The sequence below is a fragment of the Staurois parvus genome, unplaced genomic scaffold (genome assembly GCF_062004578.1).
Source record: "Staurois parvus isolate SC_StPar_1 unplaced genomic scaffold, SC_StPar_1.0 ptg000316l, whole genome shotgun sequence".
NCBI classification, from domain to species: domain Eukaryota; kingdom Metazoa; phylum Chordata; class Amphibia; order Anura; family Ranidae; genus Staurois; species Staurois parvus.
Genome location: NW_028318112.1, coordinates 4,065,892 through 4,080,413, shown reverse-complemented (window position 1 = coordinate 4,080,413; position 14,522 = coordinate 4,065,892). Strand labels below are relative to the sequence as shown.

Sequence of the window (14,522 nt, the reverse complement as noted above, 5' to 3'; positions counted from 1 at the left end):
CTTACTACACAAGTTCCGTGCTATAGTGCGAGAGGAGATTACCGCCGCCTCACGTAAATTATCTTCTGATCTGATGAGAGGCCTAAAGGAGTTGGGCCTTCGTGCTCATCAATTGGAACAACGTATGGATCTGGCGACTACAGTCCTGGAGGGTCATGAACAGGAAGTGGAGGATCTGCATGCTGAGTTGGACACTTTGAAAGATAAGCTGGAGGATGCTGAGAATAAAGCACGTAGAGATAATCTCCGCATCCGCGGAGTCCCCGAGGCAATCACAGATTTGCAAGGTACTGCTACTGCCCTTTTCCAGGAGTTGGCCCCTGAGATTCCTCTGGAGCGTTTAGAGTTTGATCGTATTCATAGAGCTTTAGCACCTAAGCTCACGGAGGGTCCTCCCAGAGACATTATCATTAAATGACACTTCTACCGCACTAAAGAACGCCTGCTGCAAGCAGCTCGGAACCGTTCGGCGTTGGAATTTCAGGGGCACTCTATTCATCTGTTTGCGGATTTGTCTCCAGTCACGATTGCCAAACGTCGTACTTTGAGACCCTATCTCCAAATTCTTCAATCGGCTGATATTAAGTACAGATGGGGCTTCCCTTTCAAGCTCTCATTCTCCTATCAAGGTCGTCAATTCCAGGCCTCGTCACCAGCAGATCTTCGACGCCACTTTCAGGAGCTTAATCTCGAGCTGCCACATTCCCAGAGTGAGGAGGCTTCAGTCTCTACACGTCCACGACAATCCCAGCCTCCGCGTAAATCTCCTCCTAGCCAAAGTGGCTCCCAGGCCCTTCGATCTCTACAGGCGTTTTCAGGAAGTCTCTGCGACTTGATGTTTAGAGGCTGTCTGCCAGTATGCAGTCTCGTCACAAGGGGACTTCTACCGCCACTTCCTAGATTTAAATCTAGAGTTGTTCAAGGGTCTCATGACCTCCATGTGCTTTATCTCTTCCAATTAAGAGTAGATGTTTGTTTTCTCACAGATTGGTTGAGATCTTCCTTGTCATGCGAGTTTTGGACTGACTATTCACAGGTGTATTAGCCTAAGTTGTTTACATAATGTTTTTATATCTTTTTTTGATTAATGCCGAGTTATTCCGGTGGACTAACGTGTCCCCCTCTGAGTTGGCTAGCGGTCTGGTTTTTTGTCCTGCCCGCTACCCAGCTTCTATGTGGGTGTTTTACCCACAGTTGACTGCTATGATGTTTGAATTAACCTTACTGCTTCACAGATATAATGCTTGTATATCAGATGTCTCCTTGTTTTCTCCTTTCTTTCTTGTTTCCTTTTTTTTGTCTTTTGTCGTGTGTTTCCGTAAAAAAAATTTTCAGGGCTCCCGGGGATCACAGTGGATTTGATCTTTTGTCTTATAGATCACCATGTCGTTGAACTGGTTATCATTGAATGTCCAGGGGATGAACTCTCCGCAGAAACGGGTAAAGATTTTTAAGTTTCTTCGGGCTCGTCAAGTTGATATTGCTTGTCTGCAAGAAATTCACTTTTCTACTACTTCTGCCCCAAAATACCTTGATGCTCGTTACCCTCAGCTATTTCAGGCTACTGGACCCACTAAACAGAGAGGCGTTTTGGTCGCCTTCCATAGTAAAACTCCATTTGTCTGTGTGAGGCGTATTGCTGATCCTAATGGCAGATACCTTCTGCTTCAGGGCACGATCCAAGGTATAGAGGTTACCATAGTATCTTATTATGCTCCCAACGTTAACCCTGGACCTTTTCTGTCACACTTTTGTTCTCTCCTGGCTACACATCAACGGGGTACTCTTTTGATGGCAGGGGACTCCAATTTAGTGTTAAACCCTGCGTTAGATAAATATCCAGCAGAGCGCTCTGACCCTTCTGCATCAGCAAGGTCCTTTACCCGTACGTTACGTACTCATGATCTGGTGGATTTATGGCATGAACTTCATCCTAGGGGGATGGATTATACCTACTATTCTCACCCTCATCATTCTCATTCCAGAATTGACCACGCTTTCGTATCTCGTAAACACCTTCCTTTGGTTCGTTCTATTTCTATTCTCACGGTACCGTGGTCTGATCATGAGCCTATTTTGGTGGTCTGTCGACCTCTTCTAAGTAGGCCGGCCTTTTCTTCGTGGATAATGAATGACTCCTTGCTTTCGCTGAAGGAGATTCAGGCGGAACTCCATCGCAAATCTCAGGAATATTTCCAATTAAACTCGGGTTCTGTCTCTTCTTCGGTAACGTTATGGGAAGCGTATAAGGCAGTTCTTAGGGGACATATTATCCAAATAGCTTCAAGGCAAAAGAAGGAAAGACAGCTTAAACAGTCTCAGTTGGAATCAAAGTTAGCTTCCATATCGGCTCTATTTAAACAGTCACCTACCCCGTCGAACCGTAGATCGTTGGATCAGGCCCGTTTAGAATTGGATCTTTGCTTAACAGATGAGGCTGAGCGCTCCTTACGCTGGACACGCCAGAAGTGGTATAGTAAAGCAAACAAACCGGACTCCATGTTGGCCCGTAGATTACGTTCTTTCCCAAACGCATCATCCCAAACCGATATCTTTGCGTACTTGTCACAATACCCTTACGAGCAATCCTGTGGCGGTTTTGGAAGAGTTCCGGTATCGTCTTGCCAAACTTTATACTGATCCTACACGGGCTGACTCTCAGTCAATTTCTGACTTCCTAAATCGTCTGTCCCTGCCTACTTTGACTCCGGCCCATAAGGACCTAATGGACCGTGATATCCAAATAGCTGAGGTTCTGAAATGCATAGCAGACCTGAAGATGGGCAAGCGCCCAGGTCCTGATGGATACACGGCACTATACTATAAGAAATTAGCTGATATGCTTGCTCCTCACCTTGCCGCTATGTTTAATGCGGTGAAGAGAGGTTCGAACTTTTCCCCGGATTCTTTAACCGCTAATGTGGTTATGATCCCTAAACCAGATCGAGATCACTCTTCTTGGGCAAACTATAGACCTATTTCTCCTTTTAATATTGATATGAAGATTCTCACTAAGATTTTGGCCACTCGATTGAATTCCTTCCTTTCTCGTCTGATTAAAAAGGATCAGGTGGGTTTTGTTCCCCACAGACAAGTCGGAGATGCTATCAGACATATTTTACAATTACAACATTTAGCCCACACTCGTAAACTCGACATGATGCTCCTATCCTTAGATATCAACAAGGCCTTTGACACTTTATCCTGGCCGTATCTCCTATCGGTACTTCACCGCTTTGGCTTTGGTCCTTCGTTTCTAAGATGGATCTCTTCGCTATACACTTCCCCTCAAGTGAAGCTTAAATACTACGGATTTGAGTCCTCTATGTTCTCGGTTGCCAGAGGCACTAGGCAAGGTTGTCCGCTCTCCCCTATACTTTTTATCCTAGCCTTGGAACCATTGGCGGAAGCCATTCGTATGGATCCTGATATTAAGGGGATTGATGTGGCGGGCTCCCAACATAAATTATCTCTTTTTGCTGACGATATACTATTGTCAATTTCGAATCCGGGGGTTACTCTACCTAATTTACTAGCAGTTCTTGATTCCTTTGCAAGTCTTTCGGGTCTTCGCGTCAATCCGGCCAAATCAAAAGCTATGTCGATTACCCTCCGACCATCACTTTTGACGACTTTGAAACAAACGTTTCCTTTTCAATGACTTTGAGCCTTACCATATTTAGGAATTAAGCTCACCCCGACATATGACGGACTGTACCAGGCTAATTTTCCCACTGTCTTTCAGGAGCTGACCGAGCTATTGACCTCCTGGTCTCATTTTCCGCTTTCATGGTTCGGCAGAATAAATGCGATCCGTATGACCTATCTCCCTAAACTACTGTACTTATTTCATGTTTTTTCATGTTGGGTGGGTTATCTGTCCCAAATCTCCAGTCTTACTACCTGGCAGCTAATATTGCTCCTCTGGCTCATATTCATGCTTCTCATCATTTTCCCTTGTGGGCTGTTGTGGATATGATGGACTCCCATCCGATACCGCTCTCCTCCTTGCCGTGGCTTCCTACTTCTCTACGTCCGTCTACTCTTAGTGCGACGTTGATGCTCTCGCTCCGTCTTTGGGATTCTATCAAGTATTCTGCTGGCCTTATTTCTGCCCACCTGCCGTTGTTACGTCTGTTGCATAACCCGCTATTCCCTCCAGGCCGGGATAACCCCAGGCAGTTTACCTGGTGGCAGACGCATGGTTTCTACGATGTACATTCGCTCCTATCTCCCACTCGAATACTTACCTTTGAAACTCTGCGTTCTTCTTATAATATTCCTATGCAGGAACACTTTATATATCTTCAACTTCGTCACTTTGTTAATACACTAATACGCACGCATTCAGGGCCTTATCGTTTGTCCCCCTTTGAAAGCCAGTGCAGACACAGACCTCATGCTCCGGGTTTGATTTCCCTGATTTACTCTTCCATTATTTCCTATAGAACCCCCCCCGGTTCGTTCTTATCATCAGCGTTGGCAGTCTGAATTAGGGGGGTCTCTGGATCAACAGGATTGGCGGACCATGACCCAAGCATTATCTAAATGTTCTAGGAATGTCATTATTCTTGAGAATGCCTACAAAATCCTTTACCGATGGTACTACACGCCTGCTCGTTTGGCTAGTTTCATCCCTACATATTCCCCAGTTTGTTTTCGGGGATGCCAACAATTGGGTACCATGGCTCACATCTGGTGGACTTGTCCTAAAGTAAGCATCTTTCACACAGACATTAAGCGTAACCCGTATGAAGCACTTCTATTTAAACCACTGGAGGGTCTTCTCCGCCCTGAACGGCAGCTGGCATCACACTTATTTGTGGCTACTAAATTGACAATTGTGAGGGCTTGGAAGACCCCTCTTCTTAGCTTTGAGGCTGTCAAAAATCGGATGAACTTTATAATGGTTAATGAAAAACTGATGGCCATATTGTTGGATATCCATTCCAAATTTCTGCGGATATGGCGTCCCTGGCTGGATATAGCCCAACCATCAAGATTCGACCAGTCCCTTCTGTCAATATGAGGATGGATTCTGCTGTGATTTCCTCGGAGACCCACCCCCCCCTCTCTCTCTCTCTCTCTCTCCTCTTTGTTCGTGTCTTTTTATTGATGTCTTTTTCTATTCTTCTGTCTAATTTGTTCCTATCCATATTCTAATGAGTGGGATTATTGTTTTATGTGCTACATCTGCAATGCTACCTATGCAACTTTGATTTCTTCATGAGCCCGAGGTTTGGAATATATAGCATTAACTGGAGCGGTTTCCTCTCATGCCTCTCGTGTTTTCTATATGTTGACGTAGCAAAATTCTCTCTTAGAGTCTACAATTTCATTGACCTTCAAAGATTGTTAATCGTCTCCTTCCTACCCCCCTAATCATCTTCTCCCGCAGGGCATTTCTGTAATAAGTTAAAGCTTACGTTTCTTCCAATATACGCCTTAAACTAGTGCTCAATTACATTGTACAATTTACTTTTGTTGGCCAATACATCTGTCTGTCGAATGTTTGTTTAATTTTGCTTACTCTATAATAAAATTCTTTGTAAAAGAAAGTCAATGGGAGGGGTGAGTTGCAAACAAATGGTCATATTGTGAAAACTATCAGGACTATGGCTTAGCCGTGAACATTTTTAGTGGCAGCAGGGTTAGCTGAACATTTTGATATAAGATATGTGTAGGTGGTCTTGAAGGTAGGTCTTGTGGCAGTTTACAAATCATGTTCTGATTTTTCCTTCCACACTGTAGCTTTGTCAGTTCCCACTCTAGTTGCTCCATTCATTCCTATGGGAAAATTTCACCACAAAAACCACAATATTTCGTGAACCATTTGGCGAAACGTTCCACAAATTAATAGCAATCCGATCGGGAACAATCCGCACGTTTTGATATATTACTTGTCTTTGTAGTGTAAAAACTGTGGGAGGAGTTAGCGTGGCAAATTTGGCTATAATAAGAAACGGAATAAGAATAAGAATATATTTGTGAGATAACAATAAGTGTTCTTGCAAGAACACTTAATAAGAATATATTTGTGAAATAACAATAAGTGTTCTTGGAAGAACACTTAATAAGAATACATTTGTGAGATAACAATAAGTGTTCTTGCAAGAACACTTAATAAGAATAAGAATATATTTGTGAGATAACAATAAGTGTTCTTGCAAGAACACTTAATAAGAATATATTTGTGAGATAACAATAAGTGTTCTTGCAAGAACACTTAATAAGAATATATTTGTGAGATAACAATAAGTGTTCTTGCAAGAACACTTAATAAGAATATATTTGTGAGATAACAATAAGTGTTCTTGCAAGAACACTTAATAAGAATATATTTGTGAGATAACAATAAGTGTTCTTGCAAGAACACTTAATAAGAATAAGAATATATTTGTGAGATAACAATAAGTGTTCTTGCAAGAACACTTAACTAGAAAAGGTACAATTTCTGGGGAAATTGTGTGAAGTGTTCTTGCAGTCAACCCTAACCAAGTGATTGATGAAATGTAAGCAGTGCACATGGCAAGCCTGATAGAGTGAGAAATGCATTTCAACTTTTATTTTGCAGCTCAGTCTAGCCTTGGTGACTCAGCTGCCTGGTGAGTCATCTTTGGTTGCTATGGCAACTCACTCACTCAGTCACAGGAAGCTGAGAGCTTTTCTAAACACACTGCTCCAACTTGCCAAATTCACTGGCGATTGCCATCTTCAAACACTTGTAGTTTTAAAAGTATAAATGCTTTTGTTAGCTCCCACTCTAGTTGTTCCATTCATTCCTATGGGAAAATTTCACCAGAAAAACCGCAATATTTTGTGAACCATTTGGCGAAACGTTCCACAAAGCAATAGCAATCCGATCGGGAAAAATCCGCATGTTTTGATATATTACTTGTCTTTGTAGTGTAAAAACTGTGGGAGGAGTTAGCGTGTCAAATTTGACTATAATAAGAATAAGAATATATTTTTGAGATAACAATAAGTGTTCTTGCAAGAACACTTAATAGAATATATTTGTGAGATAACAATAAGTGTTCTTGCAAGAACACTTAATAAGAATAAGAATATATTTGTGAGATAACAATAAGTGTTCTTGCAAGAACACTTAATAATAATAATATTCTATATTATACTGTTATTGGCAGCAGAAGCATTTTGCTTTCAGATACCTTTAAAGTAAAGAGACAGACCTATTGTTTCCAAGAGGTCTGTATTGTGATAATTATGCAGTTTTTAACAAGCTTGTTATATTTCAGAAGACAAATAGAAAAATCAATACAATACAATAAACATGTATTATTGTATACATTCATTGATGTGTTCAAAAGTCATAAAACTCAGTTTTAATACTGAGTTGGCAAAAAACAGTAAAAACTTAAAATCATGTTTGCCATAGGAGTGCCAGCTCTGTAGCTTGGTGGCTGGGAGATACCAAGATAGGCGTATATGAGAAAAATAACTCAGTATGGTCATCTGCAGAATTGCATTGTCTGAAGAGATGTTGTCATCCACTTTACACTCTAAAGCCATAAAGAGCAACTGGGGTAGTATGCACATTACATTTGTGTTTTAAGGAATATTTATTTGTTTTCTTGCAACTGCCCTTTAATTATGCCATCTTAACTTAGCTTGCTGCATATAAAATTTTGCTTAAATGTCTGAGTTCTTGGAAGCTGCATATCAACTAATTAAAATGGCATATAGTGTCTGGCTTTTTCACCTTAGAGGACGTAATGTTCGTAGAAGTCGCAGAACCCTCAGAACTCCAAGAATTTTGGCTCCTCCAGCAGATGCCACAGAAACCACAATATCAATCAGTGATACAAAGACAAGGAAACCATCTAGAATGTTCCAGCTGCTGCGGAGGTATGCCCGGTCCCCAAAATAAAGTCCTAACGAGACCACCTAGAGGAATCAAAGAAACCAGATATAATCTACTAGAAAGAGAATTCGATAATCAAGTTTTCACTTCAATGAATAGAGAACAAATATGAATAAATAATAGGGAGTTGTACTTTCATACAGCAACATACCTTCAATGTCATCTCAGCTACAAAGATAGCAGTAAAAATATAGTTTGATATACTGAGAAACAATCTCTCCTGCAAAAAAGAAAAGTATCATTACTAATAACAGAAAAATAATTCTGTAGTAAAATAATATGAGATTCAATAAATATAACTGTGAAAAAAAAAAACACTAAACAATGCTCCAAAGAATTTATATTTCTTCTGTGATTTGCATGAAAATTACAAAATAAAACCAATAGGTTTCATGTGAATAGTCTGTAGGAAAGAGTATTCCATTATAGACTTTAATTATTGTGGCAGCCAAGATCTGGAAGACATCTGGACTGACATGATTCAGTTTACTATTTTCTAAACGTGAAAATTATGGACTGATATTAGCAAATCATTATAAAACAGTGAATGTGCAACTCTTGACATCTGTTCCTATCCTATACAGTAGAATGCTAGTTCCATTTTCTCAGTGAGAGATTCTGCCTCCCATCTCATGCTCTAACAATAAGACATCCCTTCCAGCACACACATTGGTTTTCCTTAATGAGATCCATTTTCCAGCACATGCATTGGTCTTCTCCAAGTGAGATCTCTGCTCTGCATACACAAGGTTATTTCCCAAGTAAGATACTACCTCCAGTACACACACACTTTGCTTTTTCCCCTGTATCTTTCATTCAGCTCGCACAGTCTCCTGTTTCCTCTCCTAGCATTCTTTATAGGGTACTAACCAAATCCCACATTGAATATTGATCTGTGCCCTCTCATAAATCTTGCTTACTAAGCCAAGATACACAGTCTGCAGTTTTAATACTCAAAATAAAGGTCAGATCAGCAGCACCCTGACCCCCACACCTATCCCCTGCATATAAGCAGTAGCATCTAGTCCCCAGGCCATGTAATGAACCCCTCAGCTCTCATTCTTAAGAGCATAAGTGGTAATCACTTATCATTCAGTCTTCACGCCAAGTGCAACCCCTAAGCATCCAGTTTTCAGTCCATGTGCGTTATCGCTTCAGTGCCCAAAACATATGTGTTAACCCCTTAGAGCCTAGTCTACATCTCATGTATGTTAACCACTCAACACCCAGTTCCCAACACCTATGTTTGATCCTAGGGCCACACTTATGCAGCTTTCAGCGTGTTTTCCAGTTTGCATAAACACACTACAGTCCATTTAACATGGTTTCCTATGGATCCAGTTCATATCTGTGCATTTTTGAGCCGATGCGTTTCTTAAAAAGGGTCAGGGACTTTTTTTCTCACAGCAGATTGGGTTTTGAGTGTAATAGACTTCAATGGACCTGCACCAAAAACACAAGTGTTGTGATTTTGATGAGTTTTTTATGCATTTTTTTGCTAATGGGAAAGTATGACAATTCCGTTCATGTAGTGCGACTTTGATGTGACTTTACACTCTCTGGCACTCGAGTATTATCAAAATATCATCAAAGTCACATCACAGTAGTGCAAAAACCTTTATACTTTTATGTGTCCAAAGTCGCATGTTAGGGTTAATGGCTAGGGTTAGGCTTAAGGGCTAGTGTTAGGGTTAAATGTTAGTATTAGGGTTAAGGGCTAGGGTTGGGGTTAAATGTTACGGTTAAGGGTTAGGGTTAAATGTTAGTGTTAGGGTTAAGGGCTAGGGTTAGAGATAAATATTAGGGTTAAGGTTAAATGTTAGGCTTGGGGTTAAGGGCTACCATTAATCCTAACCCTACAAAAATACAGATAGCAAAAATGTTTTCTATGCTAAAATGAAATGACAGAGATTTCAATACATAGTTAATCGGAATAAAAAAGTCATAGCTAATCTGGTTGACACAAGTCCATCTAGTTCAACCAATTAAAAAAAATTAATACATAGAATAAATAGAAAGCATTCTTATACAGAATCCTATACCCACAATTGATCCAGAGGAAGGCAAAAAAACATAAAGCCTCCACTGGGAGAAATATTAATTCCTTCTTGGACGTAGGCAATGTTGCTCCAGAATGAACAGTTTAGTGGGAGCATAGAGAGCAGTTGCAGCAATGTGTCCTTGCTCTCTCTAGTTAACTACCTGGCTACACAAGTATTTTGCTTGCTTTAGAACCTGACACATGGAATGCATGCTATTATTAAGTCTATGCTCTACTAGAACACTCTGATCCACATTAAATCTCATTTTGCTGTAAAACTGCCCGATTAAACAGCGCATTAAGGTCTGTTTGTAAGTTGGAAATATCCTGTAAGGACATTATTCCGCTATATAACATGGTGTCATCTGCAAACACAGAAATGGTACTGTTAGTTCCAAACTCTATATCATTTATAAATAGGTTAACAAATTATGGGACCCAACATCAAACCATGGGGTATGCCACTAACACCCTTATACCATTCAGAGTAAGGATCATTTATCACTATTCCCTGAAAACAGTCTTTTGGCCAGTTTTTTATTAGTAAAGAGACAGTTTGACTGCTGGCTAAAAAGCTGCAAACTAATTAAAAGGTCATATAAAACCCTACGTTATCATAAATTCACCAATTAAGCAGGCGGCATGCTGGCCAAATGCACAAAAGGAAAATTCAAACCTACATTTATTTCATCAGTCTTTGATAAACAAGCTACATCACTCAACCAAATCATGAAAATGTTGTCAGACAATTGCAAAAAATTGGACACAGGTGATAGTGAAGAACTGATAGGACAAGACTTCCTAAACATTAGAAACATAACCAAACATATGGTAGAACAGTTTCTCAACATTAAAATAACAGCAGAAGAGGTCACACATGCTTTATCTAACTTGGCAACTTGCAAGATCTGAGGGCCTGATGGGTACATGAAAAGTACAGATTCTTTAGTCATCCTGTATAATATGGTATGAGATAAAGGAGAATGCGTAAAGGGTAACACCACTTTCGTGGGGAAAAACATTGCAAATAAATGATATAGCATTATACAATTGTGACACAAGCCATTTTGTACTTTATTGTTATTAAAAATTATATTTCCCTCTTCTATCTGCAGTATTGCAATTTTCTATAAAATTCAATGCAATATGGCAACCTGGGATTTCCTGCTTATGTGATTGGCTCACTGATTTTCCCTAGAAATATGCACTAAGATACAAGTCAGATTTTTGGCATCCTCTGCAACAAAAATTTCAGTTTTTGTGAGATGCTCATAAAGGATTAAGGAGTTCATACTTTCCAAAGGAACACAGACCCTGAGACTCTCCTCATTAGAGCCCCACAAATGAAAACATCACTCCCATTCATAATCAGTCCTGCACAAGACATGATCCAACAAAGAGCTCTTCCTTTGGCATAGAAACAAGTAGAACTCTGTAACAAAGTTTCTTAAAATGCTTGCAACATACATAGATCACCCAGAAGGGGTTGTGTGTTCTCAGCAAGTACTGTTAAAAAAAGCAGAGATTCCAGATTACCTGGGTCTTACTGGCCCATATCATTAAACATCAACACAAAAATACTATCCAAAATATCAGCAGAGATACTGGCAATGTTACTCCCAACATTTATGCACCCAACACAAGTTGAGTTCATAAAGGGCTGATCCACTGTAACAAGCATATGCAAATAATAACAGTACCAAAGCATGCAAAGACTCGTCCCTTGGAGGACAGAGCAGTGAATTCACTTGATTCTGAAAAAGCTTTTGATACTGTAAACTTTAAATGTTTTAACTTCAAAGTGAAGGAAGCTATGTGTGTCAGAAGGCAGTTCCAACAAATCCTATAGAACATGCATGAATCCCTTGTTGTGTGAATAAACACTTTTGGAATGATCTAATACCATTTTCCCTACAGAAAGTGATGCCAAAGGGTGCCCCCATTCCCCCTTAGCCTAATAATGGAGACACTATTCAAATACATACTGGCACATAAAGACATGAGAGGCATCAGATTTCATGAAGAATAAATGCGCTCAGCGCTCTTCACAGGCAACATTCTGTTATTCACCCCACATCTGCATAAATATATTGCTACGTAGGACAAGGACATGTTTAACTCATATGGAAAATTATTGGGACTTCATATAAACATACAATGTACCAAAAGTAAGATCCTCCCAGTCACCTCTTTTTATCTACTACAGATCTTTACTCAACGTTTTACATATTGCGCATTCACATCAGTCCTTGCCCTCCAGGAGCTTACAAACAAAGGACTTTAAGGGACCAGGCACACAGGGCATTTAGAAAACTCTTCTGAATGATGGAAACTGACTGCTGGAAAATGTAGGTTAAAAAACGTCAGTTTAGCCAAGTTTGCATACCGCGTTTATGCATGTTTGCGTTTAGAAGCGTTTTTAAAAGATAACCTCAGGAGACCCTCCCAAATGCCCAGAATGCACTGAAAAATAGTAATGTCACTAAAAAAGGCTACTAAAATTCCCACTGACAACTGATTGTAAAAGAAAGAATTGCTGTCAATTAAAAAATAATAAAAAAAATGGCATGGGTCCTCCCCTTCCATCCATACCAAATCCTTCGGGTCTGGCATGGGTTTTAAGGGGAAGCCCCACGCCAAAATTAAAAAAAAAATGGTGCGGGTTCCCTCCAAAATCCATACCAGACCCTTATCGGAGCATGCAGCCTGGCAGGTCAGGAAAGGGGGGTCAAGCAAGTGTGAGTGCCTTCCCCCCCCGAACCATACCAGGCCACATGCCCTCAACATGGGGGAGGCTTTGGGGTAGGGGGAGCCCCCCCAAAGCACCTTGTCCTCATTATGATGGGGACAAGGGCCTCTTCCCCACAGCCTTGGGCTGCGGTTGTGGTGGTCTGCGGGCGGGGGGCTTATCGGAATCTGGAAGCCCTCTTAGCAAGGGGGCCCCCAGATCCTGGCCCGCCCCCCCCCCACATGAATGAGTATGGGGTACATGGTGCCACTACCCATTCACAAAAAAAAAGCTGTAGTGTGAAAAAAGACAGGAGTCATTCTTTGACAAGTCCTTTAATAAAAGAATGTCCCCCAAAGTAGATCCAACGTCAATTACAATGCCCGACGCTCCGAAAAAAAAAGGCTCCGCTTCCGACGCTGACCTCCGGCCGTCTGCCTCTGAGCTGGTTTGACAGCTCGTAAATATGTAAGGTGGGTCCACCCAATGACATCACCCATGTGACCCAGCCCCGTGTGACATTATCGACCGGGCATGCTGGTCACTGACGTCACGTGGGGCGGGGTCACATGAATGATGGCCCTGCCCCTTACATATTTAAGCTCTGCCAAGCAGCTCAGAGGCTAAATTCTTATAGCAAAATTAATTTATATTGTTTTACATTGTATACTGTATTGTATATTGTAAAAAAACACATCTACCAAAAGGTGCAATGGACATGAACATACCTAACATAGGCGCATACAACCTTGTCTTCTCCATCATGCAATTGACTGGTTCCTAGGAACTTGCAATCACTAAAATTACTGAATCAAATCAGCATTGGCATCACCATGGAACTTGACAGCAGTACTCAGGAAAACTGTATGTACTTTCAGCACAGCTATGTATCATTGCAACAACAGTTGTTGCATTGCAAGTGTAGCACCCAGAATTTTCACCTCAGGACTGAAGACATGGCTTAAAAATGGGGACTGAGAAAGAACATTGGGCACCATTCATTTCTGCTTTTTTGTAGGTTTATTGCAGAACAGTCAAGGAGGTGAGGGCTAAGGGTTCCAGATACCGAGCAGTTCACTTAGCCTTACAAATAGAAAAGAGGGGGAAAACTCAGACACCTCCCCCACGCAAAAACTGCGGAAACAATAAAAATCTTCAATCTGTCCTCCCATACTCTCTCCCCAACAGAAGTATCTCTTTTACAACAAGGTTCAAACTTTGCACCCACGTCCTTACCTAATTTTTTCACTCTATTAAAAGATCTTAACAAATTAATTTGCAACCTAACCTTAAAAAGATATTTCAACATTCAAGATTACAAAAACCCCAAGAGAGACAGCACTGATGCCAGCTCACCTGTTCTACCCCCAATGCTGCTAGAAGAATCTACCCTTCAGGACCTATGTGACCTAGTGAAGTAGTGAAGATGACAACCTCATTCTCTGGTCACAACATCCCAATAAATCCCCTCCCACCAAACACACTCATTTCAGCTCCAAATCAGTTATCAACTCAACCCAATCCAAAGGACCACATGTAGATACGTTTTACCAAATAGTTTTGAACTCACATATATTTGCAAAAAAGAGACATCTAAAAATAAACATTTTACATCCAATTTGTCCAGTCTAGAGAAAACAGCTCTACACACTCTCAGTCAGAATACCGATATTATTATCAAATCAGCAGATAAAGGAGGTGGTATTGTTATACAGAACAGATTTTATTTTTTTGCCGAAGCCCACAGACAGCCGTACTTATACCTGTTTAAAAAAAATCCATTACCTGGATTTATTGAAGAATCCCAATCCATTATCAGTAAGGCTCTTACAGACGGTACTCTTACCAAAACTGAGGCCTCTTTTTTC

The 14,522-nt window shown here is 40.7% G+C and overlaps 1 protein-coding gene across 3 annotated transcripts in view; it reads right to left on the bottom strand.

Annotated features, from left to right (window-relative positions):
- The window catches only part of CACNA1I (calcium voltage-gated channel subunit alpha1 I), a 1,904,325-nt gene that overhangs the window by 439,476 nt on the left and 1,450,327 nt on the right, over positions 1-14,522 (bottom strand). For all 3 annotated transcript variants that reach the window (XM_089683626.1, XM_089683627.1, XM_089683628.1), the window contains exons 18-19: positions 8,037-8,105; positions 7,724-7,908 (exon numbers count right to left, since the gene is read on the bottom strand). In XM_089683626.1, coding sequence (XP_089539752.1) covers positions 7,724-7,908; positions 8,037-8,105 — 254 coding nt within the window. The remainder of the gene's footprint in view (positions 1-7,723; positions 7,909-8,036; positions 8,106-14,522) is intronic.